The sequence below is a fragment of the Lepus europaeus genome, chromosome 3, assembly GCF_033115175.1.
Source record: "Lepus europaeus isolate LE1 chromosome 3, mLepTim1.pri, whole genome shotgun sequence".
NCBI lineage: Eukaryota > Metazoa > Chordata > Mammalia > Lagomorpha > Leporidae > Lepus > Lepus europaeus.
The window spans coordinates 13,199,980-13,223,916 of record NC_084829.1 but is presented as its reverse complement, the minus strand read 5'-3'; the positions used below and the strand labels follow the sequence as shown (position 1 = coordinate 13,223,916).

The 23,937-nt window shown below is 44.5% G+C and overlaps 1 protein-coding gene across 6 annotated transcripts; it reads left to right on the top strand.

Annotated features, from left to right (window-relative positions):
- Positions 1 to 208: 208 nt before the first annotated feature.
- TBC1D7 (TBC1 domain family member 7) lies at positions 209 to 23,733 on the top strand. 6 transcript variants are annotated; one of them, XM_062184659.1, is made up of 8 exons: positions 209 to 348; positions 1,660 to 1,801; positions 3,582 to 3,662; positions 5,327 to 5,514; positions 13,386 to 13,523; positions 20,291 to 20,436; positions 21,933 to 22,062; positions 23,139 to 23,733. In XM_062184659.1, the coding sequence occupies exons 2-8, from the start codon at positions 1,690 to 1,692 to the stop codon at positions 23,223 to 23,225; spliced, it is 882 nt and encodes a 293-aa protein (XP_062040643.1). In that variant the 5' UTR covers positions 209 to 348; positions 1,660 to 1,689; the 3' UTR covers positions 23,226 to 23,733. The 6 variants fall into 6 exon arrangements, with proteins under 6 accessions (XP_062040643.1, XP_062040641.1, XP_062040637.1 ...); XM_062184657.1 differs by having other exon boundaries at positions 209 to 368; XM_062184653.1 differs by having other exon boundaries at positions 209 to 415.
- Positions 23,734 to 23,937: the final 204 nt, after the last annotated feature.

The window sequence follows — 23,937 nt, the reverse complement described above, 5'->3', positions numbered from 1 at the left end:
GAGCCGGGGAAAGCAGAGCACCCCGAGCTCGCCCCGCCGGGCACCGAGGAGACCGCGAGACCCTCCAGGCTAGGAGTGGGGGGCGGACACCGGCCCGGGAACACGGGTTCCTTGCGCGCCTTCTGCGCTTGCGCCTGCCCGCCCTCGCCCCGCCCCGCAGCGACGTCACGTCCGGCGGCGGCGGCGAGGTCGTCTGGGCCGCAGCGGCGCGCGCAACCTGCCCCCCCGCCTCCCTCCCCGCGCTCGCCCCCTGACCCTGGCTGCCCAGACGGCGCCCAGCTGCCCGCTGGGGTCGGCGCGCCGGGCCTGGTTTCCGCCGCCTCGCGCGGACCTGCTAGTTGCAGCCCGGTGTGTTTGCTCTGCTAGAGGTGAAGCGAACATCGTAGGGAGCGTGGGACCGGGGCCCCGGACCAGGGTGCGCCTTCCTGCCCATCAGGTGGACGGGCGCTCGCGGGCAGCAGGTGCAACTGAAGTACCTTATCCACGGGGACGCCTTGCTAAGGGCAGTCTAAGAGCGACTGTCTCGTTTACACAGCGGGGCCGTGTCGCCCTGCGGCTGCTTGATGCTTTTAAAAAATAAACCCCCAAGCTCGTTGTGTTTGCTTTAGAATTTTGTTTTGTTTTGAAAAACTAAACTAAACGTCTGCCCACGAAAAAGCCCTTTAGATTTTTTTTCTTTCTGTAAGCGAATCCTATTTGCCGTGGCTGACCGGTTCGGGGGATACCTTCACTAAGGAGTTTCTGCCTTGCTCACCGGAAGGTTGCAGGATTTTTAATACCTGAGTGCGTAGGGTCTTTGTTTTGTTTTTAAGCGTTTGGGTGAGGTGGTGCAGCAGTTTGGGGTAAATTCATTACATCTTTACTGTTCTGGAAATGCCAACCTGATCTGCTCTCTTCTTGATGATTTAGTCCGTATTATTTGGGATTTCTGTGAAAGAACCCGAGACAACTAGAGGTTTTTGAGTTCTATATCATATTCTAAATCATTTTTCTGCCTCTAACTCATCAATTCCCTATATTCTTTTCTCTCTCCTGGTTATAATTTAATGCTGTTTATTGTGGGTTTTGAATTTTGATCATTACATTTGACAGAATTGTTTTAAAGTAAAAAAAAGTGTGGCTTCCCACTTTCACATAACTTACTTTTTCACTTTACAAAATGCCCATTTTGGAAAGAAAAGGTAAACAGGGAGAAAATTTAAAGCATGTGGAATCCTGCTACCTCAAGATAGCCATTGTTAACTTGCTGGGATACAATCTTATTTTTTTTTTTTTAGTGCATAACTGTAGAAACAAAAACTGACTCATAACATTTATAGTTTGGTAAACTTGTGCCGAATGCATCTCGCCTGTCTTCCATTTTATGTCTTTCTTTGCACATTTATGATGGCTGCAGAGTATTCCACTGTGCTGGGCACTCCAGTGAGTGAGGCTGGGACCCTCCCCTTGGAGGAGTAAATCTTGTGCCCTCTATGTTAGCAGCCTCCATCTCAGGTTTTTGGCCAAGGTGCTTAGGCCTGGTGGAGTAGAATTGTGTTAAAAACAAAGATTTAGTATCAAGTTCCTCGCAAGGGCAGTCAGTTTATGGTAGCAAATCAGGTTACTGGGAAGGTGGAGAAAACCACTGAAAACGTGTGCAACTCTTCGTTCTTTTCCTAGGCTCATCCCTGTCCCCTCCAAGAATGAAACATGACTGAGGACTCTCAGAGAAACTTCCGTTCCGTATATTACGAGAAAGTCGGGTTTCGTGGAGTTGAAGAGAAGAAATCATTAGAGATTCTCCTAAAAGATGACCGCCTGGGTGAGTTCTATAAGTTCTAGCTTACTGGTTCGCAGTCACGCCAGATGCTCCAGAGAAAATACTATGTTTAAGTCATCCAGAGGCGCCATGGCTCAATAGGCTAATCCTCTGCCTGCGGCGCCGGCACACTGGGTTCTGTGCCGGTTGCTCCTCTTCCAGGCCAGCTCTCTGCTGTGGCCCGGGAATGCAGTGGAGGATGGCCCAGGTCCTTGGGCCCTGCACCTGCATGGGAGACCAGGAGAAGCACCTGGCTCCTGGCTTTGGATCAGTGCAGCGCGCTAGCCGCAGCGGCCACTGGGGGGTGAACCAACGGCAAAGGAAGACCTTTCTCTCTGTCTCTCTCTCACTGTCCACTCTGCCTGTCAAAAAAAAAAAAAAAAAAAAAAAGAAAAAAGGAAAAAAAGACATCCAGAGGTGTTTGTTACTTGCTGTAATTGCTTAGTGACAGCATGACAGCAGAGTGGTATATTTTGAGAAAAGTTAAATTTTTCAAATTTATTTTCCCCGGAGAGTCAGAAGTACTTTTAAAGGCCTCTTAAGAAGCCAGTCTTTTTTTTTTTTTTTTAGTTGTGGAATGCTTGTATTTTCTTTGTAACTTCCAGATGTGTCATCAGGGTTTCTGGGTAAATTTGCAGCAACTCAACATCATCACTTTCTTCTGCAGAAATCCCGAGATTGCACTGTATATTGATATTCCAGTGTATTTTAAGCCAGTAATAATAGGCTGTCGTTGACCAAATCCCCAAAGCTGGAAGCCTGGAACTCCATCCTGTTCTCCCATTTGGATGGCACGGGTCCAAGCACTTTGGCCACCTTCTGCTGTTTCTCAGGTACATTAGCAAGGAGCTGGATTAGAAGTAGAACAGCTGGGATTCGAACTAGTGTCCATATGGGATTCCAGCATTGCAGGAGGCAGCTTTATCTGCTGCACCACAACACCAGTCCCTATAGAATGCTTTCTAAAGTTTCAAAAACAATTCCCATCTGATCTTTGATCCTCATGCTTTAAGCATGTCTGGCATTACTGTTCTCCTGTGATAAGTAGAGACCCAGGGCCAGGGAGGTTCAGTGTAATTTACCAGAAAACGTGGGGGTCTGAGGGCTGACTGTGTCACTTATAGCTTATGCTAATTCAGTCAGCTCACTTGACTGCTCTGAGCTTCAGTGTCTGTGTCTTCAGAACAATGACTGCCCAAATGAAACAAATTCTGTAATTAGTAACTACGACTGCTGCTGTCACAGGGAATGCAGCAATCTATGCAAAATGCATCTGCCATGCTGTAAATACTGATTTTAAATAACTCTGTTGATCGAAGACCTGGGCTGGAAGTCAGACCAGTATTGCCTTTCCTAAATTTGCTGACCATATGGTAGACTTCCTTGATGAAATGTCTTATCATACTCTTAGTTTTAAAAAAATCCAATGTGGGGCAGGTGTCTGGAGTAGTTCAAGTGCCTCTTAGGACACCTCCATCCCGTATCCAAGTGCCTGGGCTTGAATTCCTCCTAATTCCAGCTTCATACTAATGTACATCCTGGGAGACAGTGGTGAAGGCTAAGGACCCGGGTCCCTGCCATCCTCATGGGAGACTCAGAAATCCTGGATCTTGGCTTTGACCTGACCCAGTCCCTCTGCTGCAGGTTTGTGGAGTGAACAAAATATGTGAGGCCTCTGTCTCTGCCTTTCATATAAATATTTTTTTAAAAAAAGTGAAATGTACTTTTACATACTGCAATCTTTGTGTGAAAGGTTTCTAATTCTTTTTTCCTCCTCCTCTAGATATTGAGAAACTTTGTACTTTCAGTCAGAGGTTCCCTCTCCCGTCCATGTACCGTGCATTGGTATGGAAGGTGCTTCTAGGTAAGAAACCTGGGAGTAGATTTATCTTCAAAAACCACTGCATAATGGGATCATTTGTCGTCTCATCAGTCAGTAACAGGAGGAATTACATAGGCCCTTTATAGCATATTGGGTCTTCCTTAAGAGAATCAGTTATTGCTCACCATGAAGGCCTTTAAGAAGCTAACTTCAGGGGTGGGCTCTGGGTGCAGCGTTAGTCACTGAGTGAGACACTCACGTCCAATAACAGTGTGTGGGTTCCAGTCCCGGCTCCTTTGCTCCCAGTGCAGCTTTCTGCTCATGGGCACCAGGAAGCAGCCAGTGATGGCTCAAGTACTTGGGTCCCCACCACCCACATGGCAGAACCAGATTGAGTTCCAGGCTCCTGGCTTTGGCCCTGCCCAGCCCTGGCTGTTGTGGGCATCTGGAGAGTGAACCAGCAGATGGCAGATCAGTTTCTCTGTCTCTGCCTTTCAAATAAAACGAAAAAAAAAAAAAATCGATAAAAAGATGGTGAGTTCAACAGCAGTATATTAAATATGACTCTGGGAGTCTAAGTTTATTAATGATAGAAGAGAAAGACAAGATTTGGGAGGAGTATCGGACTGGGATAAAGAACTGGAATTTGACTCCAGAGTCTAGGCTCTGTATAGCCCCAAGTTTACTGAGGCTTGAATAAATAAAGTAAAATGTTTTTTATTTGTAGCAAAGCCTTAAACCTTGAAAATTCATTGTCATCATTTTCCAAATCTATTTAACCATGCTACCATTTAAGATTTTATTTATTTGAGAGGTACAGTTACAGAGAAAGGGAGAGACAGAGAGAAATGCCCTCCATCCATTGCTTCACTCCCCAAGTAGCCACAATGGACACAGCTGGACCAGTCTGAAGCCAGGAGCTTCCTCCAGGTCTCCCATGGATGTGCAGGGGCCCAGGCACTTGGGCTATCCTCTACGGTTTTCCTAGGCCATAGCAGAGAGCTGGATGGGAGGAGGAGCAGCTAGGACATGAACCGGTGCCCATATGGGATGCTGGCACTGCAGGTGGAGGCTTAGTCTACTATGCCGCAGCGTCGGTCCTGCTACTGTTTCTTATGAAGATTCTTAGAACCAGCATTATGCAGAGAAAATGTGATGAAATGATGAAATGCTTGTTTTCCCTACTTCTTGCCCCTGATGAATGAGGATACAAATGCCCAGAGACCAAAATATGCTTGTGAGAGTCCTGGTATTATAAGTTCTGAGATTAGAGCCCAGGTTTACCAAAGGCCTGCCAAGTGGTCTTTCTACCATGTCTTTTTCATGCCATAAAAAAGATCAGTTTTTGCAACAATGCCTGGAACTCCATCCTGGTCTCCCACTTAGGTGGTAGGGGTTCAGGCACTTGTACCATCTTCCTCTGCTTTCCCAGGTATATTAGCAGGGAGCTGGATCAGAAGTGGAGCAGCCAGGATTCAAATTAGCACACTGACATGGGATGCCAGTGTCACAGGTGGCAGCTTAACCTGATGCAACACAGTGGCAGCCCATGTATTGAGAGCTCCCTAAAACAGAATCTCTATAGTAATAAAGATTTGTGTGAATTCTGGTCTAATTGTGACCGGCTGCTTTTCATAGGGTTCTCTTTATCAGAGGAAGGATTTGGAGTCCCAGTACTTTTCTCTTTTTTCTGTGTCTCTGTGTAGGGATCCTGCCTCCACACCATGAGTCCCACGCCCAGGTGATGATGTATCGCAAGGAGCAGTATTCTGATGTCCTGCATGCCTTGAAGGTCATTCGCTTTGTCAGTGATGCCACACCCCAGGCTGAGGTCTATCTCCGCATGTATCAGCTGGAGTCTGGGAAGCTGCCTCGGAGCCCCTCTTTTCTGCTGGTTGGTCGCTTTTATTTAACTCAGCTCAATTCTTGACTGTTTCATCTTTGCAGTTTTTGACTGCTTCCTGTTTTGCCTTAGAAACTTTTGGTGACTCTTATCACTAGGATAAAAATAATATATCTTTACCTGACATTGATAGCCCTGAACTATCTGCTTTATATTTTCAAGATTATTTATTTGAAAGGCAGAGTTACAGAGAGAGAAGGTGAGACACAGAAAGATCTCCCATCCATTGGTTCACTCCCTAGATGGGCCAGGTGGAAGTCAGGAGCAGGAGCTTCAACTGGGTCTCCCATGTAGATGACAGAGGCCCAAGTACTCAGACCATCTCTCCTGCTTTCCCAGGCACATTAGCAGGGAGCTGCATTGGAAGTGGAACAGCTAAGACAAGAACCAGCACCTATATTGGGTGCTGTGTATTGCAGACCCTGGCTTACCCCACTGTACCACAAAGCCAGCCCCTGCTTTGTTTTTCAAAAATGTTTTATTTTGAAATATAGTGATGTACTGCTTAACATGGGAGTACATTCTGAGAAATGCATTGTTGAGCAAACATCATACAGGAGTGGGTGTCTGGCCTAGCAGTTAAGACCCTGCTTAGATGCCTCCAGCCCATATTGGAGTGCCTGGGGTCAAGTGCTAGCTCTGCTTTTGATTCCCACTAAATGCTAATGTGTATCTTTCCTGGGTTCTAGTCCCGGTTGGGGCGCCGGGCTCTAGTCCCGGCTGCTCCTCTTCCAGGCAAGCTCTCTGCTATGGCCTGGGAAGGCAGTGGAGGATGGCCCAAGTGCTTGGGCCCTGCACCCCATGGGAGACCAGGAGGAAGCACCTGGCTCCTGGCTTCGGATCGGTGCAGTGCGCCGGCTGTAGTGGCCATTTGGGGAGTAAACCAACAGAAGGAAGACTTTTCTGTCTCTGTCTCTCTCATTGTCTAACTCTGCCCGTCCAAAAAAAAAAAAAAAAAAAAAATCAGTGGTTAAAATCATTCCACTGACTTCATGGCCCGCATGCCAGCTGTAGCGGCCATATGGGGGTGAGCCAACGGAAAGGAAGACCTTTTTCTTTGTGTCTCTCTCTCTCACTGTCTAACTCTGCCTGTCAAAAAAATTAAATAAATAAAAAATAAAATAATGTGTGTCTTGGAAGGCAGCAGGTGATGGCACAAGTATTTGGGAGACCCAGCCTGGGTGCCTGTTTCCTACCTTTGGCATGGACCAGCCTCAATTGTTGCCAGTATCTGAGGAGTACAACAGTAGACAGGAGTGCACTCTCTTGCTCTCTCTCTCCACCTTTCAAATTAAATATATATGTAATATATACACTTTTTTTAAAAAATATTTATTTGAAAGGCAGAGTTACAGAGAGGCAGAGGCAGAAAGAGAGAGGTCTTCCATCCACTGGTTTACTCCCCAGATGGCCGCAATGGCTGGAGCTGTGCTGATCCAAAGCCAGGAGCAAGGAGCTTCTTCAAGGTCTCCCATATGGGATCAGGGGCCAAGGACTTGGACCATCTGCTGCTGCTTTTTGAGGCCATAGGAGGGAGCTGGATCAGGAGTGGAGCAGCCGGGATTAGAACCTGTGCCCATATGGGATGCTGACACTGCAGGCGGCGGCTTTACGGGCTGCGCCACAGCGCTGGCCCCCATACATACATTTTAAAAACACAGGGGCCGGCGCTGTGGCACAGCAGGTTAACACCCTGGCCTGGAGTGCTGGCATCCGCTATGGGCACCGGTTGGAGACCTGGTTGCTCCACTTCCTATCCAGCTCTCTGCTATGGCCTGGGAAAGCAGTAGAAGATGGCTCAAATCCTTGGGCCCCTGCACCCACGTGGGAGACCCAGAAGAAGCTCCTGGCTCCTGGCTTCGGATCAGCACAGTTCTGGCCGTTGTGGCCATCTAGGGAGTGAATCAGCGGATGGAAGTCCTCTCTCTCTCTCTGCCTCTCCTCTCTCTATGTAACTCTGACTTTCAAATAAATAAATCTTGAAAAAAAACAAAACAAAACAAAACACTTCATAGGGGCCAGCACTGTGGCCTAGTGGGTAAAAGCTGCCACCTGCAGTGCCAGCATCCCATACTGTCACCGGTTCGAGTCTCAGCTGCTCCACTTCAATCCCACTCTGCTGTGGCCTGGGAGGGAAGTGGAGGATATCCAAGTCCTTGGGCTCTTGCGCCCATGTCGGAGACCCGGAAGAAGCTCCTAGATTCAGATCAGTGCAGCTCCAGCCATTGCAGCCCTCTGGGGAGTGAGCCAGTGGATGGAAGACATTCTCTCTCTCTAATAAAATAAATAAATCTTTAAAAAAATTAAAAAACACATTATAGACCATGCTCATTGAAACTAATCCAGCTAAGGCATCACAAGGCAATTGACTCCTCTTGGACCACCATCATCTACATGGTCTTTCACTGACTGAAACATTGTTATGCAGTGGTATGTGGCTGTAATTTCAAACTTGCAGAAAAGCTGGCAAGAATGCTGGCCCAGAGTCCTCACTGCTTAATATTTTATGACAGTGCCTTCGTCACTTTTCCTGTGTATGTACAGATAATTATTTTTCTAAACCATTTGAGAGTGAGGTGCAGAGGTGATGGCCCTTTCCCTCAGACTCTTTTAGTACGTACTTCCTAAAGACAAGAACAGTCTTGTAGACAGCCATGACATAGTCACCAAAACCAAGAGGTTAACACTGAGACAGTATTGAGTCTAGGGACCCCATGCAGATTTGACCAGTGGGCCCAGTGATGCTCTTTATCACAAAGAAACCAACAGTGAAGTTTTTGGTTGATGATTCTTGGATTATAAATTGCATTGCGTCCCACTGCTCCAATCTCCTTTTATCTGGAACAACTCCCTTGTCATTTTTGAGGAGTGTAGGTCAGTTATCTGTAGAAAGGCCCTCAGTGTAGGTTTGTCTGGTGCTTCCTCATCATGATTCACTTTGGGCTGGGCCATCTCACAGATGCTGCTGCCTCCTCCTCAGTGTGTCTCCCCAGCAGGTGCATGGTGTGGAGTTGTCCCATGAGAGGCACTTGGTCAAAGAGGTGCCCACTGGGACTTTCCACTGGAAAGTTACATTTTCCCCTTTGTAATTACTATTTCCCTTATTTCTCTTTGTGGGGAGGTACTTTAAAACCACCATGTAAACATTTTATTCCCTATTAAACTTTCACTCATGAGTTTTACCATTCATTGATGATTTTTAAAAAATTAAATTTTTTATTTAAAAATTCTGGAAACAAAGAAAAGTTGCAAAGGCAGTAGTACAGTGTCTCTGTACACCGTGCATCCTCAGGTGTTATATAATACATGCACAAAAATGATCACAACCAGAAAATGAGCATTGATACAGTATGTGAAACTAACCTATAGACATTACTGAAATGTTGCTAATTGTCCCAGGGATGCCCTTGTTTGGATCCAGGATCTGATTTCTGGATCACACATTACACTTAGTTGTCATGTCTTAATCTCCTGTAATCAGGCATAGTTCCTCCCTCTTCTTCTACCTTCCATGACTTTTGAAAAGTGCTGGTCAGTGGAGCGTTGCTCAGTTTGGGTTTGTCTGGTTATTCCTTGTGATTGGAATCTGGTTATGCATTATTGGCAAGAATCCTTCAGAACCATGCTATTACTATTGCCACTAGCTTTGATCTCTTGGTTAAGGTGGTGTTTGCCAGGTTTCTCTACTGTAAGCCTACCTACCCCCTCCTCCCCTGTAATTAATAAGTAACTTGTAGGGAGGTACTTTGAGACTGCATAAATATCCATCCACTAATGATTCTTGCCTGAAACTATTTGTACTCTACTTGTTGCCAAATGGTGATTTTCCAGCTCTTGCCTGTATTGGTGTTCTTCTGTAAAGAGGTTTCCCTTCTCCATTTGTTTGTTTGTTTTATCAGTAAGAATGTAGGATTCCTTTCTTATTCAGTGGCCTACAATCCATTACTGCCATTCTCTTTAGTGTTCAGTGTGTCCCAGATTTGGCTCTTTGGGTTCCCTTTGGACTGATGGTTGTCTCTTTGGGTACAAGTTTACATCATTTTGAGTGTTTCTTGATGCTATGGTACAAGGTACTACAGACTTATCTTGTGCTTTCTCTCATGCAGCCTGGGATCAGCCATTTCTTGTTGGAATGGAGTTTGGTACTCAAGAGCCAAGAACAGGGCACGAGATGTGCTCACTGCTGCTGGGCAGTCATTGCTTCCGGGCCCTTGCAGTGGAGCTGGGCAATATATGAGTATACTTCAAAAAGTTTGTGGAAATGTTATAAAAAGACAAGTTTCTTAGGACTAGCATTTGTGATGTAGTGGGTAAAGCTGCCACCTGCAATGTTGGCATCCTGTGTGTGCACTGGTTGTGTCCGTCTGCTCCACTTGCAATCCAGTTCCCCACTAATGAACTGGGAAAAGCAGTGGAGGATGGCCCAAGTGTTTGGACCCCTGTCACCCATTAGGGAGATCTGGATGAAGCACCTGGCTCCTGGGTTTGGCCTGGCTCAGCCTGGCTGTTGTGATCATCTGGGGAGTGAACCAGCAGATGGAACATCTGTCTCTGTCTCTTTGCCTTTCAAATAAATAAATAAGATTTTTTAAAAAAAAGTTTCTTTGGTACAAAAAGTTTTGAAATCCATGCATACGCAAGGTCTTCAAATAGCTCACTGAAGGAACTTATATTGTGGCACAGTGGGTTGAGCCATTACTATCACTTTGGCATTCCATATTGGAGTACTGGTTTGAGACCCAGCTGTTCCACTTCTTTTTTTTTTTTTTTAATATTTATTTATTTTATTTGAAAGGCAGAGTTATAGAGAGGCTGAGGCAGAGTTGGGGGAGAGGTCTTCCATCTGCTGGTTCACTCCCCAGATGGCCACAACAGCCAGAACTATGCCGATCCAAAGCCAGGAGCCAGGAGCTTCTTCTGTGTCTCCCACGTGGGTACAGGGGCCCAAGGCCATAGCAGAGAGCTGGATTGGAAGTGGAGCAGCCAGGACTTGAACTGGTGCCCATATGGGATGCCGGCACTGCAGGTAGCAGCTTTACCTGCTATGCCATAGTGCTGGCCCCTGCTCCACTTCTGATCCAGCTCCCTGTTAATGTGGCTGAGAAAGCAGCAAAAGATGCTGCACCGATGTGGGAGACCAGGATGTAGTTCTTGAAATGGCCCAGCCCTGGCTGCTGCAGCCATTTGGGGAGTGAACAAGCAGATGGAAGATCTATTCCTCTCTCTCTTTACTGTCACTCTGCCTTTCAAATAAATAAACTGACCTTTAAAAAAAAAAAAAGCTTATGGAAAATGCATACTATGAGGAAACTATGCATGGGTTTTATAATTTTTTGGTACTAGAATAAACTTACCTTTTCATTCCATTTTTCCATGAACTTTTTTTTTTTCTTGGATAGGCAGAGTTAGAGAGAGAGACAGAGAGAAAGGTCTTCCTTCCATTGGTTCACCCCCCAAATGGCCGCTACAAGCCAGGAGCCAGACGCTTCCTCCTGGTCTCCCATGCAGGTGCAGGGCCCAAGCACTTGGGCCATCCTCCACTGCCTTCCTGGGCCACAGCAGAGAGCTGGACTGGAAGAGGGGCAACTGGGATAGAATCTAGTGCCCCAACCGGGACAAGAACCTGGGGTGCCGGCACCTCAGGTGGAGGATTAGCCTAGTGAACCGTCCATGAACGTTTTGAAGTCCCGCCATATGTATATAGATCCATACTCACACCATATTCATATACATTTGTATACATTTATGTATTTGTCTCTGTACACTGAGAGTCCTGGGCTCACATGGATGCATCCCATTCCCATCATTCCAGCCTTCAGTTTTCCAGATTTGCAGCTCCCTCTGTGACAGCTGCAATGTGAAGAGGCTCCCACTCTCCTCATCATAGTTACTTCTTTGCTTATTCCTCTCAGAGTACCCAACACTCCCAGCCTCCTGTGTTCCTAGCCTGTAGGCCTTCAGGGCCCTTTGTCCCTGATCCTTTAGGACTAGTCCCTGGCTGCTGCCCATTTCAGTACCTTCCTCAGCCTTGACCTTGCCTCAGCTTCTCCCTCCTTTTGGGTCTTATGTCCCTCCCCAGCTTCATCCCAGCAGGCCCTATGCTGCTTTTCTCTTTTTAAAATGTGAAAGGCAGAGAGACAGAGGGAAAAGAGATTTCCTGTCTACTGGTTTACTCTCAAAAGATTTGCAACATCTAGGACTAGGCCAGGCCAAAGCCAGGGACCCAGAACTCAATCCAAGTCTCCTGCATGGTGACTGGAACCCTAAGTACTTGAGCCATCCTCTGCTGCTTCCTGGGGTGCACATCAGCAGGATGCCAGACTGGAAGCAGAGGCAGGCACTCTAAGACAGGATGTGGGTGTTCCATGCAGTGACTCAACCACTGTGCCATGTGCCTTCCCCTCAAATTTATTTTTATTGCAGATTGGGCTTTGAGTTTTTCAGGTTAATGACATGGTACCCCTGAATAGCAAGTAAAAATCATCCACTTAAGTCTTCCCAGGGAAAATCCCTAAAAATAAGTGGAATTCTTCAGTCTCCTTTAAATTTCACTTATTTCACTTACCTAGGGCAAAGAGAAGTTCATGGTTTCCTAGGTCCTGACATTACCTATTAGATAAGGTTAGATACTCTGTTAATGTGAGAGATTAAATGGTAGTTTATAGCTTCTGCCTCACTCCTGCTCTGAGCCAGATTCTGCTCTGTAGTCACAGACAGAGGAAGCCTGGATGTTTGTCCTTGGCTCTGCCACCCCATGTCTCCTCCATCGCCAGCCCCAATCAGCCTCATTTTCTTTGCCTTTCCTAAGAGTGTGTGACATGCTCAGTGCGGGGCCAGGCAGAGTCCTCCAAAGGGCCTGGTCCTTTCCCCTGACCGTCAGAGTGGCCCAGCACAGCCAGTGCCACGTACTGCCTGGCAGTCCTGGAAGGGGTACTTGGCTTTCCTTCCTCATCACTAAGATGCTTAGGGACATTTATTTTCTCTAATTCTAACTCTGTTATTCTTGACCTCTTACAGAATAATACCAAGTTGAAAGATGGCCTAAGAAGTAAATGCTTTATTAAAATAGGAATTTTGATTTAACTTGAGACTTTTTAGGGGAATAGAAAGATACTTCTTAGTTTCTTTTCATCCTTCAGCTGTTAAAACCTGGGTGAAAATAGAAAGCTTTTTGTATATAATATGATGTTTGAAAAGAGATTTTCTGTATTTGAAAATATTTTTTCAAATCAAGTCCAGTCTTTTACGATTTCTCTGTTGAAATTTACTTGAGGTTTACACTGTATTGATGTGAGGCTTGAGAAATGTCATACTTTTGATTTCTAAAATCCTGATTCTAGGTCCATTTTAATTTTTTAAAGATAGAACAAAATCTGTTTGCTTAAAGGTAGAATACCATTCAAAAAATCTCTTAACTGCTTAAAGACAGAACAAAATCCTAAAAGTATGTGTGAGTGCTTCAAAATGTTTTATTATTCCTTTTGGAGTCCTTCAATGTTTGTAAATCACTGTCCTGGCAGGTGTCTGTAGTTACTGCTTGTGCTCTGCAAGGCCACGGAGACTGATTTGGGGTGGAGAGCCACTACCTTTTTGAGGGTTTATGCAGACCGATCGTATGGTCAGCCAATGTCAGCAGTTGGAGAAGCGCTGCACACACAGCCCAAGACCTCACTGTTCACAACCAGCACTGATTCAGACTGATTTCTCTCCCTTGCTCTTTGGTGATGGGCTTTGTGTTTTGATCTCATTTTTTTTAGTTCCACTTCTTTAAAATTTAGAGGGTAGGTTTAATTTTTTATTAGAGAAACGTGTATTTGGGTCTTCTGCTGCATGTCTCTTGAGATTTTTTATGAATCTTTCAGGAGCCAGAAGACGAAGTGTTTCTTGCTATTGCTAAAGCCATGGAAGAGATGGTGGAAGACACTGTTGACTGTTACTGGATCATCCGATGCTTTGTGAACCAACTAAAGAACAAGCACCGGGATGCTTTGCCCCAGTTGGTGAGAGGTGGTTTTCTTGTGGCTGTTTCAGGGTGGGTTATGGCACTGCAGGTTTCCAGGACCACAACCACGAATGGAACCTCTATAGTAGGGCACATGTTTTCTCTAAGAGGCCGCATAGTAATTACTTCCAGCCAGATGGTCTCCTTGGCAACCACTTGACTTGACTGATGGACACAAAAGCAACCAAAGACAATGCATAAAGGAATACTCATGGTTTCATGGCTAGATTGGCCCTGGTGCAGGCTGAAGTTTTCCAAACCCAGCCCTACAATATTTCTCATCCTTGTCTAGAATCCACTGACTTTTATCTAGAATGATCCCTTGATATTAGTACAGAAGCGTCTTTGTTTGCTGTCACATAACCAGAAGTCCCAAGGTAAGAAAGTCTAGAACTGGGGTATGGTATGGCCCAGGCCCGACTCCCATGTGTTGCCCTAGCATTCTGAGGTATGATCCTTCCTCTCATGCTCATCAGGTGGCTGCTGGAGCAACAACCATGCCATTTGTGTCCTGGGCAGAATGGAAGGGAAGTGCAAACCTGAGTGTGGAAGGAGTAAGAGGGCCAGGCCCATCAAGTCTGTCACCATCAGCAAGCTATCCTCCTGCACATGTGTTAGTGGTCAGGACTGTGACACCTGGCACATGGTGATCTCCCATCAAGGCAGGAATTCCATTTGGGAAGGAGGGGCGTGGATGCGAGTCTGGCAGCTGCTGGTTCTCTGCGCCCTGCCATGAGAACCCAGGTCATTGAATGGTGCTTGCTTCAAGGCAGAAGGCAGTCTTCTTGCCATTCTCTTTCCTCAGCATTCTTGCCTCTTATTAATCTCATTAATACAAACTAGCCTGTCCTTTTTCTTAAGTCATGGAGTTGTTTCATGGGAGCACTGCTGCGAGTGGTACTTGCGTGGAGGTGGGATGAGGGCAGCCACAGGGTAGGTGAACACTGGGGGTCACTGCCCCGACTGCGTCAGCTGCTCACTCCTAGAGCAGTGGGCAGGCCCCTTGGACTTAGCAGAGCACCCACGAGAGCAGATTTTATGTAGTTCACAAAAAGTAAAACTTGGCTTTTAAGATTTTGAAATCTGATCCACTTAGTTGATTTCAATAACAATAACTTCAGCATGGAAGTGGTGCATAAGTAAATATGATGTTACTTGCCTAACTAAATCAGGAGATCTCAATTATGCTATGATTTAATTTGTACTTCTTCATTAATGCTGGAGTAAGCCCTATTTTCACAGTTTATGCCATGCTTAAAAAATGCATTCTTTATTTTGGGTAATTTAAGTAGTGAACAAATGTATTCTCCAAAGAAGTCAATCAGTCAGATAAATGTAGGGGGTCTCCATGGATCTGACTTGGCCCCTCTGAGAAGTAAATATTGTCACCAGCTTTGTGTGTTTCTAGACACTTTCACATCATGTATGTATAATTAAAAAAAAAAAAACACAAATGGTATCATACTTGACATATGACCTTACGCTTTGTTGGTTTTTTTTAAACCTAATGACTTGGAAAACTCCCCAGAGCGGTACAGATAAGTTAGTAGATTGTAGTCCTGACTTCCATTAGCCACTTGGGGGGTTTCAGAGATGACCATCACGTTTCTTCCTCCACCCAGACCAGACTGGGTGGGGTCAGGGCCAGAGTTGCAAGTTTTTAATTTAAAAGCTCCAGGCAATTCTGAAGCATAGCTTGGGTTGACAGCCACTCATTTAGAACCACTTCTTTAAAAAACTGTATTCATAGTATTTCCTGTTCTGAGTTTGCCTTAATTAAAATGAGCAGACCTCTGCTGAGAGTTGCCACTCCCTAGAACACATTTCCTGTGATGTACCTGTAAGGGAATGCTTGAATGTAGGGGAGACATGTTTGAAATCTGTTTATTTTTGACATACTTGAATTCTTAACTGCCAGGTTGTTCGTACACAGGCCGTATCAGCTCATGCTACTCCCAAGAGATTATGATTTTTTGTTTGTTTTCCACCCCATTGCCAGTACTTGATGGTATCAATCTCTTGAATTTTTGTCCATAATGAAAATGGTATCTCCTTTTAATTTCCATAGCTGCAGTTTCTAGTTAAATCAATCATTTTCTGTAATTCTATTATTTTGTTTGTGAAAGTTTTCTGTATACCTTGGGTACTTACTTATCCCTTCTCTGCTGTATATGTCAAACATACTGTCTCCCTCTCTTGCACAAAGATTTTAAGGTTTGTTATCATGGGATTTGTCAATATTTCCCTTTAGCTTTTTTTTTGTATTTTACTTAATGAGCCCTTTCCAGCCTGAAGACAAAAGAATGTTTCACCCTACTTTTCAAACTGTTTACACATTTTAAATATAGCCCTGTAACGTATTAGGGCCTTGTCTTTGCCATGACTGTCAGATATAAGTGGATTTTACTCCTCCATGTCCTGCCACCCCACAACTCCTGCCAGCGCCCCTTCTTTCTCCCCCTCTGGTGAGCCTGTTACTGAGAACCTGCTTCTTGGCAGGCAAAGCTAGACTGGCCTTGGTAACGAGCTGCTTCATTGAGGTGTATTCCCTGTTTATACGGGGAGTAACCTGCCCCAGGCCACACAGTGAGCAACTCATTTGTTGATTCTTTTCTTCCTGCACATATGAAATTCTACCTTTATCATGCACTGGTTTTCTATCCATACAGTCATGAATCACTTAACAACAGGGATACGTTCTGAGAAACTGTCATGTGAACATGCTAGAGTACATATATACAAACTAGGACAGCCAGGACATCCCTAGGCAATGTAGTTGTACGGGTCACACATGCAGTCCACTGTTAACTGAAACATGTGACATGTGACCATGTCTGTATCCCTTATGGCAATTTTTTCACTAAGCTATGTGTCTATTCCTGAGCCGATACCACACAATTTATTTAATAGAAGTTTCTAGTATATTTTGATAGCTGGGAGGCAGCATCTCCCCTTACAGTTCTTTAAAAGTATCTTGGCTAGGGACCACTGTTGTGGCACTGAGCATCAAGCAGCTACTTAGGATGCTGGCATCCAGTATCAGAGCGTGGGTTTGAGTCCCCACTGCTTTACTTCCCATCCAGCTCCCTTTTAATATGCCTGGGAAGGCAGCAGATGATGGCTCAATTACTTGGGCCCCCTGCCACTCAGGTGGGAGACCCAGATGGAGTTCCTGGCTCCTAGTTTCAACCTGGCCTGTCCATGGCTGTTATCAGCAATTGAGGAGTGAACCAGCAGTTAGAAGATCTCTTTCTCTGCTTTTCAGGTAGATTAAACATTCAAAAAATATCTTGGCTATTCTGGAACTTTTCTTTTTAGAAATGATTTTGACAGTCAGCAAGATGCTTTATGTCCCTTAAACATTCATTTCTTCATCTTTAAAAATAGTATATTTTGGGTGGTGCCGCGGCTCAATAGGCTAATCCTCTGCCTATGGCACCAGTACACTGGGTTCTAGTTCCGGTTGGGGTGCCGGATTCTGTCCCGGTTGCTCCTCTTCCAGTCCAGCTCTCTGCTGTGGCCCGGGAGTAAAGTGGAGGATGGCCCAAGTCCTTGGGCCCTGCACCCGCTTGGGAGACCAGGAGAAGCACCTGATTCCTGGCTTTGGATCAGTGCAGTGCGCCGGCCGCAGAGGCCACTGGGGGGTGAACCAACGGAAAGAGACCTTTCTCTCTGTCTCTCTCACTGTCCACTCTGCCTGTCCAAAAAAGAAAAAGTATATTTTAATATTACTTTATAGTACCTACATCATAGTTTCAAATTGCATAAAATTTTCAAAACAGTGCAGAACGGATGGGAAAAGCTGAATTCCATTTGTGCTGCTCTTGGATTTAGGCATCTGGTAATTTGCTTTAATTTTTCTCTATAAGCCATGTTAGTTTATTTAGAATTTTTTTTACTGTTGTATAATCTCTTCTTTTTAGCTTCTTGTTCAAGTGGAGCTTCTGTAATCTTGCTTGTTAGCTTGCCTTATTTCTATAGTTTGACCAAAGTTTTTATCACAAGCTATAGGTTGCTTTATAGTTCTAGGGGAATATGTGTGTGATAGATAGTGATAGACTTTTCTTTTTTGGATTTGTTATTTGGAAGAGAGAGGGAGTGAGAAAATGAATCTTCTATCTGCTGGTTCACCCCCCAGATGCCTATAACAGCTGGTGCTGGGCCATTCCAAAGCCAGGAGCCAGGAAATCCATCCAGATCTCTCACGTGGGTGGCAGAAACCCAAGTTCTTGGGCCATCTTCTGCTGCCTTCTCAGGTGCATTAGCAGGAAGCTGGCCTCCAAGTGGAGCAGCTGAGACTTGAACCAGTGCTGATATGGGATGTTGGTGTGGCAAGTGGTTGTTTAACCTGCTGTACCATAATGCCAGCCCCAGAGATAGATTTTTTAAAATAAATATTTATTTATTTACCTGTCGAAAGACAGAGTTAGAGAGAGGGAGCAAGAAGAGAGTTTCCATCTGTTGGTTACTCCCCAAACAGCCACAATGACCAGGGCTGGGCCAGGCCAAAAGCAAGAGCCTGGAACTCCATCCAGGTCTCCCATGTGGATGGCAGGAATCTAAGCACTTGGCCATCTTTCGCTACCTTCTCGGGCACATTAGCAGGAAGTTGGGTCAGAAGTAAAGCAGCCAGGACTTAAATGGTGCTGGGATGCTGGTATCACCAGCACGACTTAACCCACTGCACCACAACACCGGCCCCTAATGACTGACTGTTGAAATCAGAAGGAAAGAGTGCCTCTGAGTGATGGTGCATTCCTTACACTGGGACATTCTGCTTCCTAGCATTGCGTCAGAACGTCTCTCCTTGCAAGGGTTTCACAGTTATCCCTGACAAGGTTCTGTTGCCAGCTTCAGTTGTAGGCCCAGGTTTCTCTTAAACTATCCAAAACTTAAGTGTGTTTAGTCATTAGAGAGCTTTCTTTGTCCCTGGAAATAATTTTTAAAATCTATCCTAAAGAGAGGGTGTGTGTGTGTGTGTGAGAGAGAGAGAGAGAGAAAGAGAGAGTTTCTAAACAGGCACTATTAGCAACCAGCCTTTTCCTATATTTAATATAAATTCCTCTTAGGGTAAAAAAGTCCCATTTTTGTCAGATTTGGCCTGCTGTTAATGATGTATATTTTCTTTATAAAGAACTGGGGTCATTAACATATTGGAAATAACCTAAATGTTTAGCAGTAAAATGTGTAATTGTGCCTAAAATAAATAACATCTGCCATTTGCTTAGTATAACACCAGACAATATAAATATGATCTTTTCCCATTAAAAAACCTAGCTGCATCACATTCTTAGATCAAGCACTGGCGTACAATACTCATTTCTATCCACTCTATTTTCATTTGATATATGCTGGAGATCAAAACACTGTAGTGTGTAGATACTTTCTATTGCTTTTCATAGCTGCATACTACTCCACATTGTGTGTGTGTGTGTGTGTGTGTATAAAAGGGGAATTTTAAAAGTTTGTGGAAAAATGGAATGAATGGTTTAGTTATTTTGGTGCAAATAGTTTTGAAATCCATGCATAGTTCTTCAAAACAGGCATTTCCCATGAACTGTCTTAAGTTCTTTTGTGTATATATACCCAGTTTTTTTCAACCTGTCCTCTACCGTTGGCCAGCTGAGGTATTTCCAGTTTTTTCACTATTACAAAGTGTTAGAGATGAACAGCTTTTTGCATATATTTTTTCATGTTTGCCAGTATACTTTTGGAATAGATTCCCTAGAATTAGCTTGGCTGGATCAGATGGAACATGCATGTATTATTTTGCTAGGTATTTCCAGAGTCTCCTTTGCAGAGCATTATACTCTTTTGGGTTCTCAGAACCAATAGATCATTCCCCTACAACTTGTTTGCCTGCATTCTTGCTAGCGTAAGTTTTTAGGTTTTTAGATTTCTGCCAGTTCCATAAGTAAATGATATTTCAGTGTAGTTTTAGGTAGCATTTATTTTATTGTAAGCAAGATTGAGCTTCATTTCATATGGATAACAGCTAAGTGTGTTTTCAGGTTTTTTTTTTGGTTACAGAGTTCTTGGATTTTTTTCTTCTGTATTTTCTAGCAGCCCTATTTAGGGATATTAACCCTTTAAAGTTGTTTAATAACCTGAGAAAGTGTATATAATTTGTTGAGTACCAAAAACAACACATTAAGTATGTATTCAGGGTAAGTTCAGTTTTCCAGGAGATTCTCATGTGCATTTGTTAGGTATGGAGTTCATCCTTCAGACATTCTGTTGTTGGCACTGGATGCAGTGGTGCTCATCAGTACAGGGCAGTATATGTGTGGCCAGAGACTGGACAGTCACCACTGTCTTATCCTGACCCCCCCCCCCCAAGCCCCACTCCATTTCTTTGGTTTTGTCCTCCTCTTTCCCCTTTTATACTATCTAAAGAATCTACCACTCTAGACCTTTCTTGTCTCCATAGGACAACTGAATTTTGTTTTGGACTTTTGTTGAAAAGTAGAATCTGGTTAGTATGGTTAGTGTCAGAGTGACCAAGCTTCTCATTGCCTGGGGCTGTCCAGCTGTAGCTCTGAAGAGTCCTGTGTCCTGGGAATCCCTCAGGCCCAGAGGGTTGGTTACTCTGGTCAGTGCTGACCTAGGACACTGTTGTGTCACAAATGACTTGGAAGATTCTGAAGTTTTGTTTTCTAATACCACCTCAGATTCAGTATATATATTTTTCCCATCATAGGTTGTAATAGCAAGTGATGTTATGTCCTGGAAAATGAGTAATCTCTCTTCCTGTTTAATCTATAGCCAAAGGCTTTTGAACAGTACTTGAATCTGGAAGACAGCAGACTGCTGGGTCATCTGAAGACGTGTTCTGCAGTGTCCAAACTTCCGTATGATCTCTGGTTCAAGAGGTGCTTTGCAGGATGTTTGCCTGAGTCCAGTTTGCAGAGGCAAGTATTCCACAGTCCTTGAAGGGCTGGAGTCAGAGAAGTACCCTGGCCTTTCCCACGGCCGTCCCTCAGAAGATAAATTTGCTGGAGAACAACACAGCGATTTGGAGCTCACTTCTCTGGCAGCCACCGTTACAGCCCATGGTTTTGCTTGTGATTGAATATACAATTGGAAGAGTTGAGAGCCTTGTGTGTTAGTTGCCGTACATGGCCACACCCAAAAATAGTTTAAATAATCCTGAGCTCCTCTTTACCAGAAATGTCATAGATCCCAGTCCAGCAAAAACCTGGATATTTCTTTGTTTCATCATGGTATCTTTAAAGTAGCCAAAAGCAGTTAAAGAGACTCCAACTTATTAGCTCTTCCAGTTTCAGACATGTGTTTTATGGTATTACTGAATCTTGGCCCTGTGTCTCCAAGACTTGATAATGCAGCTGAAAACTGAACAACACACGTAGAACATTCCAACAATACGTCACTAAGCGTACATGATTACCAACTTTAAGAGTTACAGGCATTTATCAGAGTAATTATTTTAGAGTGGTTAGAGATGAATTACTAGCTCCTTCAGCCCTTAGAGAAGTCTAAGGGCTTTGTCCCAGAATCATTGTATTTATCTCCTTTCATAAGCTCCTTAGTTTGCAATTGTTAGCATTATTGGATATTAGTGAGATACAACTTTGGCTTAGGATTTTTCTTTTCCTTTTCTCAAAATGCCAGGTTTGCGCCATGAGGGAATAGGCATTTGATCATTTCTAGCACAGCAGTAATTTTTAGTGAATTTTCTTTTTTCCTACTTATGCTGAACATGCCCAGAATAAATTTCAAATGGCTCATGTATTTTTTAAAAAAATACTTATTTTATTTCAGAGCAGAGAGAGCGAGCTCCCAAATGCCCATAATGGCCAGGACTGGGCCAGGACCAAAGCCAGGAGCTAGGAACTTAGTGCAGGTCTCCTACACGGGTGGCAGGAATCCAACTACTGTAGCCATCACTGCTGCCTCCCAGGGTCTGCATTAACAGGAGTTCAACCCAGGGCTAGGACTCAAACCCAGGAACTCTGATGTGGGAAACAGGAGTTTCAGCTAGATCTTAATCACTAGGCTAGATGCTTTCCCTTTGTTGTTTTTGGTTCTTATTTTACAGTAGTTTTTCTCTGAAGCTTATACAGCCAGCTACAAATCAGAATTATTTGAATAAAAAAATAAATTATGCAGTAATAAAAATAATACAAATAAGAAACACTGGTAACTATGTAGCATTTAACCTAGCAATCTTTAAGGTATTTAGGAGGATGTGTTTGGGTTAGCAATTACTACATTACAACATTTTTGTAAGGGGTTGGAGCATCAGTGGGTCTTTCTAATTGATGTGCACCTTGATACTGAGGGATGACTAAAAATAGGAGTAATCTTATTTTGTAATTTGAGATGTCTTTGTAGGTAAACATAAATTTCAAACGTAATTTTTGATTCTATCTTCTTATTTTTGTAGGGTTTGGGATAAAGTTGTTAGTGGATCCTGTAAGATCCTGGTTTTTGTGGCTGTGGAAATTTTATTAACATTTAAAATAAAAGTAATGGCACTGAACAGTGCAGAGAAGATAACCCAGTTTCTGGAAAACGTAAGTGTGCTTGATTCGATTTGGTTTCAGATCTGGAAATGAAGTCAGAGTAGGCAGCCAGATCTTCCTGCTGCATTACATTATTTCAGAGAAACAGCACATTCTAGTTTTATGTTATACTTAGCATTTTTCCCTTGAAGACTTTCGGCTTAAAGCTGCCCTGTGGATGAAAGCTGGCCTCCCCTCTTTGGGTGATTCAGCTGCGGGAATGTGCCCGAGTGGGGACAGTCCCTCGCCCTCGGGACTGCGTGTCTCTCTCCTCGGGACTCACCAGGAAGAGGAAGAGGCGAGACTGCTGTAGTTTGTGTTAGCAGAGAAGGAATCCTGACGTTCTGAGATTTTATCACCTACACTCCCCCTTTTTTCAGATCTTAATTGGTTTTATTGTTTGTTTATTCTAGAATTAGGCAACATTCATTCCATAAGATAGAATGAATGTTCCCGTACGCCCTTTCATTTCTGTTGCTGTCTCTGGTGTCATCCCAGTTGGGTCTGTTCATGTGCTTCAAGTGCTCACTTGGTGATGCTGAACAAGGCCTGAGTACATCAGCCTCGGCTCTGTCTCTTACACCACGCTCCACCAAGGAAGAGGCAGAGAGAGACCTGTGCCTGAACGGTTCCACAGGACCTGTTCTTTTGTTTAGTAATTATTTGAACACTGGCCTGCTAAATAATAAATACCACATGAGTGTGCACTGAATACACGCATTGGCATTACTGTCATAATTAGTGGCTCCAGGGCCAGGGCCTGTTCTCAGTGCTTTTCCTTGGCTGTCTCATGTCATCTCGGAAACAGCACTGTGAAGTCACAGTCATTTCTCCTGCTTTATCATGGGGCGCTGACCTCCAGGTCACATAAGGTCACCTGCCCAGGGGTGCAGAGTTAGCAGGCAGTGCAGGACTGAACATGGGCAGTGTGACCCGGAACTCTGCACAAGTGTGCTGAGGTGGCAGGAGAAACAAGCCATTTGTGTGCATTCAGAACAGTGAACACTATGCAGATCAGGTCTATGGAGGAAGATACTGCACTGCTCTGGTAACCACTGAACTCTCACGAACATGGGCTTACTCTCCAGATTCCCCAGGACAGCTCGGATGCCATCGTGAGCAAGGCCATCGACCTGTGGCACAAACACTGTGGGACCCCAGTCCACTCAGCCTGATCTGGTCACTTCTACAGTCATGGCCGGCCAGCCCACCCTGCATAGTATGTTCGTGTCACGTGATCTGCGAGACTGATGGAAAATACTCATCTTGCTCTGGTGCTTAAAGTGTAATTTCTTTACAGTAAAATTATTTAATTAACATACCTGGTCTTGCTGTGTTGTGGAGTGACATTTTTCAGGTACACAGAAGTACAAAGTTCATCTCTGAACAGCATTTTGTTAGAAAGCAGCTCAGTCAGGGTGGGTGGGTGCCTTGAACAGTGCATCACGAGCCAGCCCTGCCTCTAATTAGCACCCAGCTAGTTATTTTCTAAATGCTGTTTATGGAACAAATGGCAACTTCCTTTTCTTGACACCACATCTTTGCAGAACTTGTGCAGAACTGATTTAAGCTGACTCCCTTCTCAGGTATCACATGCTAAACAGGCTAAAAACAGCCCTTACAATTTTGTTTTTTCCCTGTGCCTAGTGAAAAGAAACCATGACTGAATAAAGTGTGTCTGAAATTAGCCACTAGGACAGAGTCCTGGTTTGCTGTTTGCACGCCTGCATGCTGCTTCCTGCTGGGTTACTGAAAGCCGATGGCCTTTAGGTTATACTCTGTCACACAGGAGTGGGAGAGATGGCAGGCTACGGCTAACAGCTAATGGTTCTGGGCCATGCTGTGCTGCCTAGTGACTGCTGCTCACCGACAGGTGCAGGCTTGGAG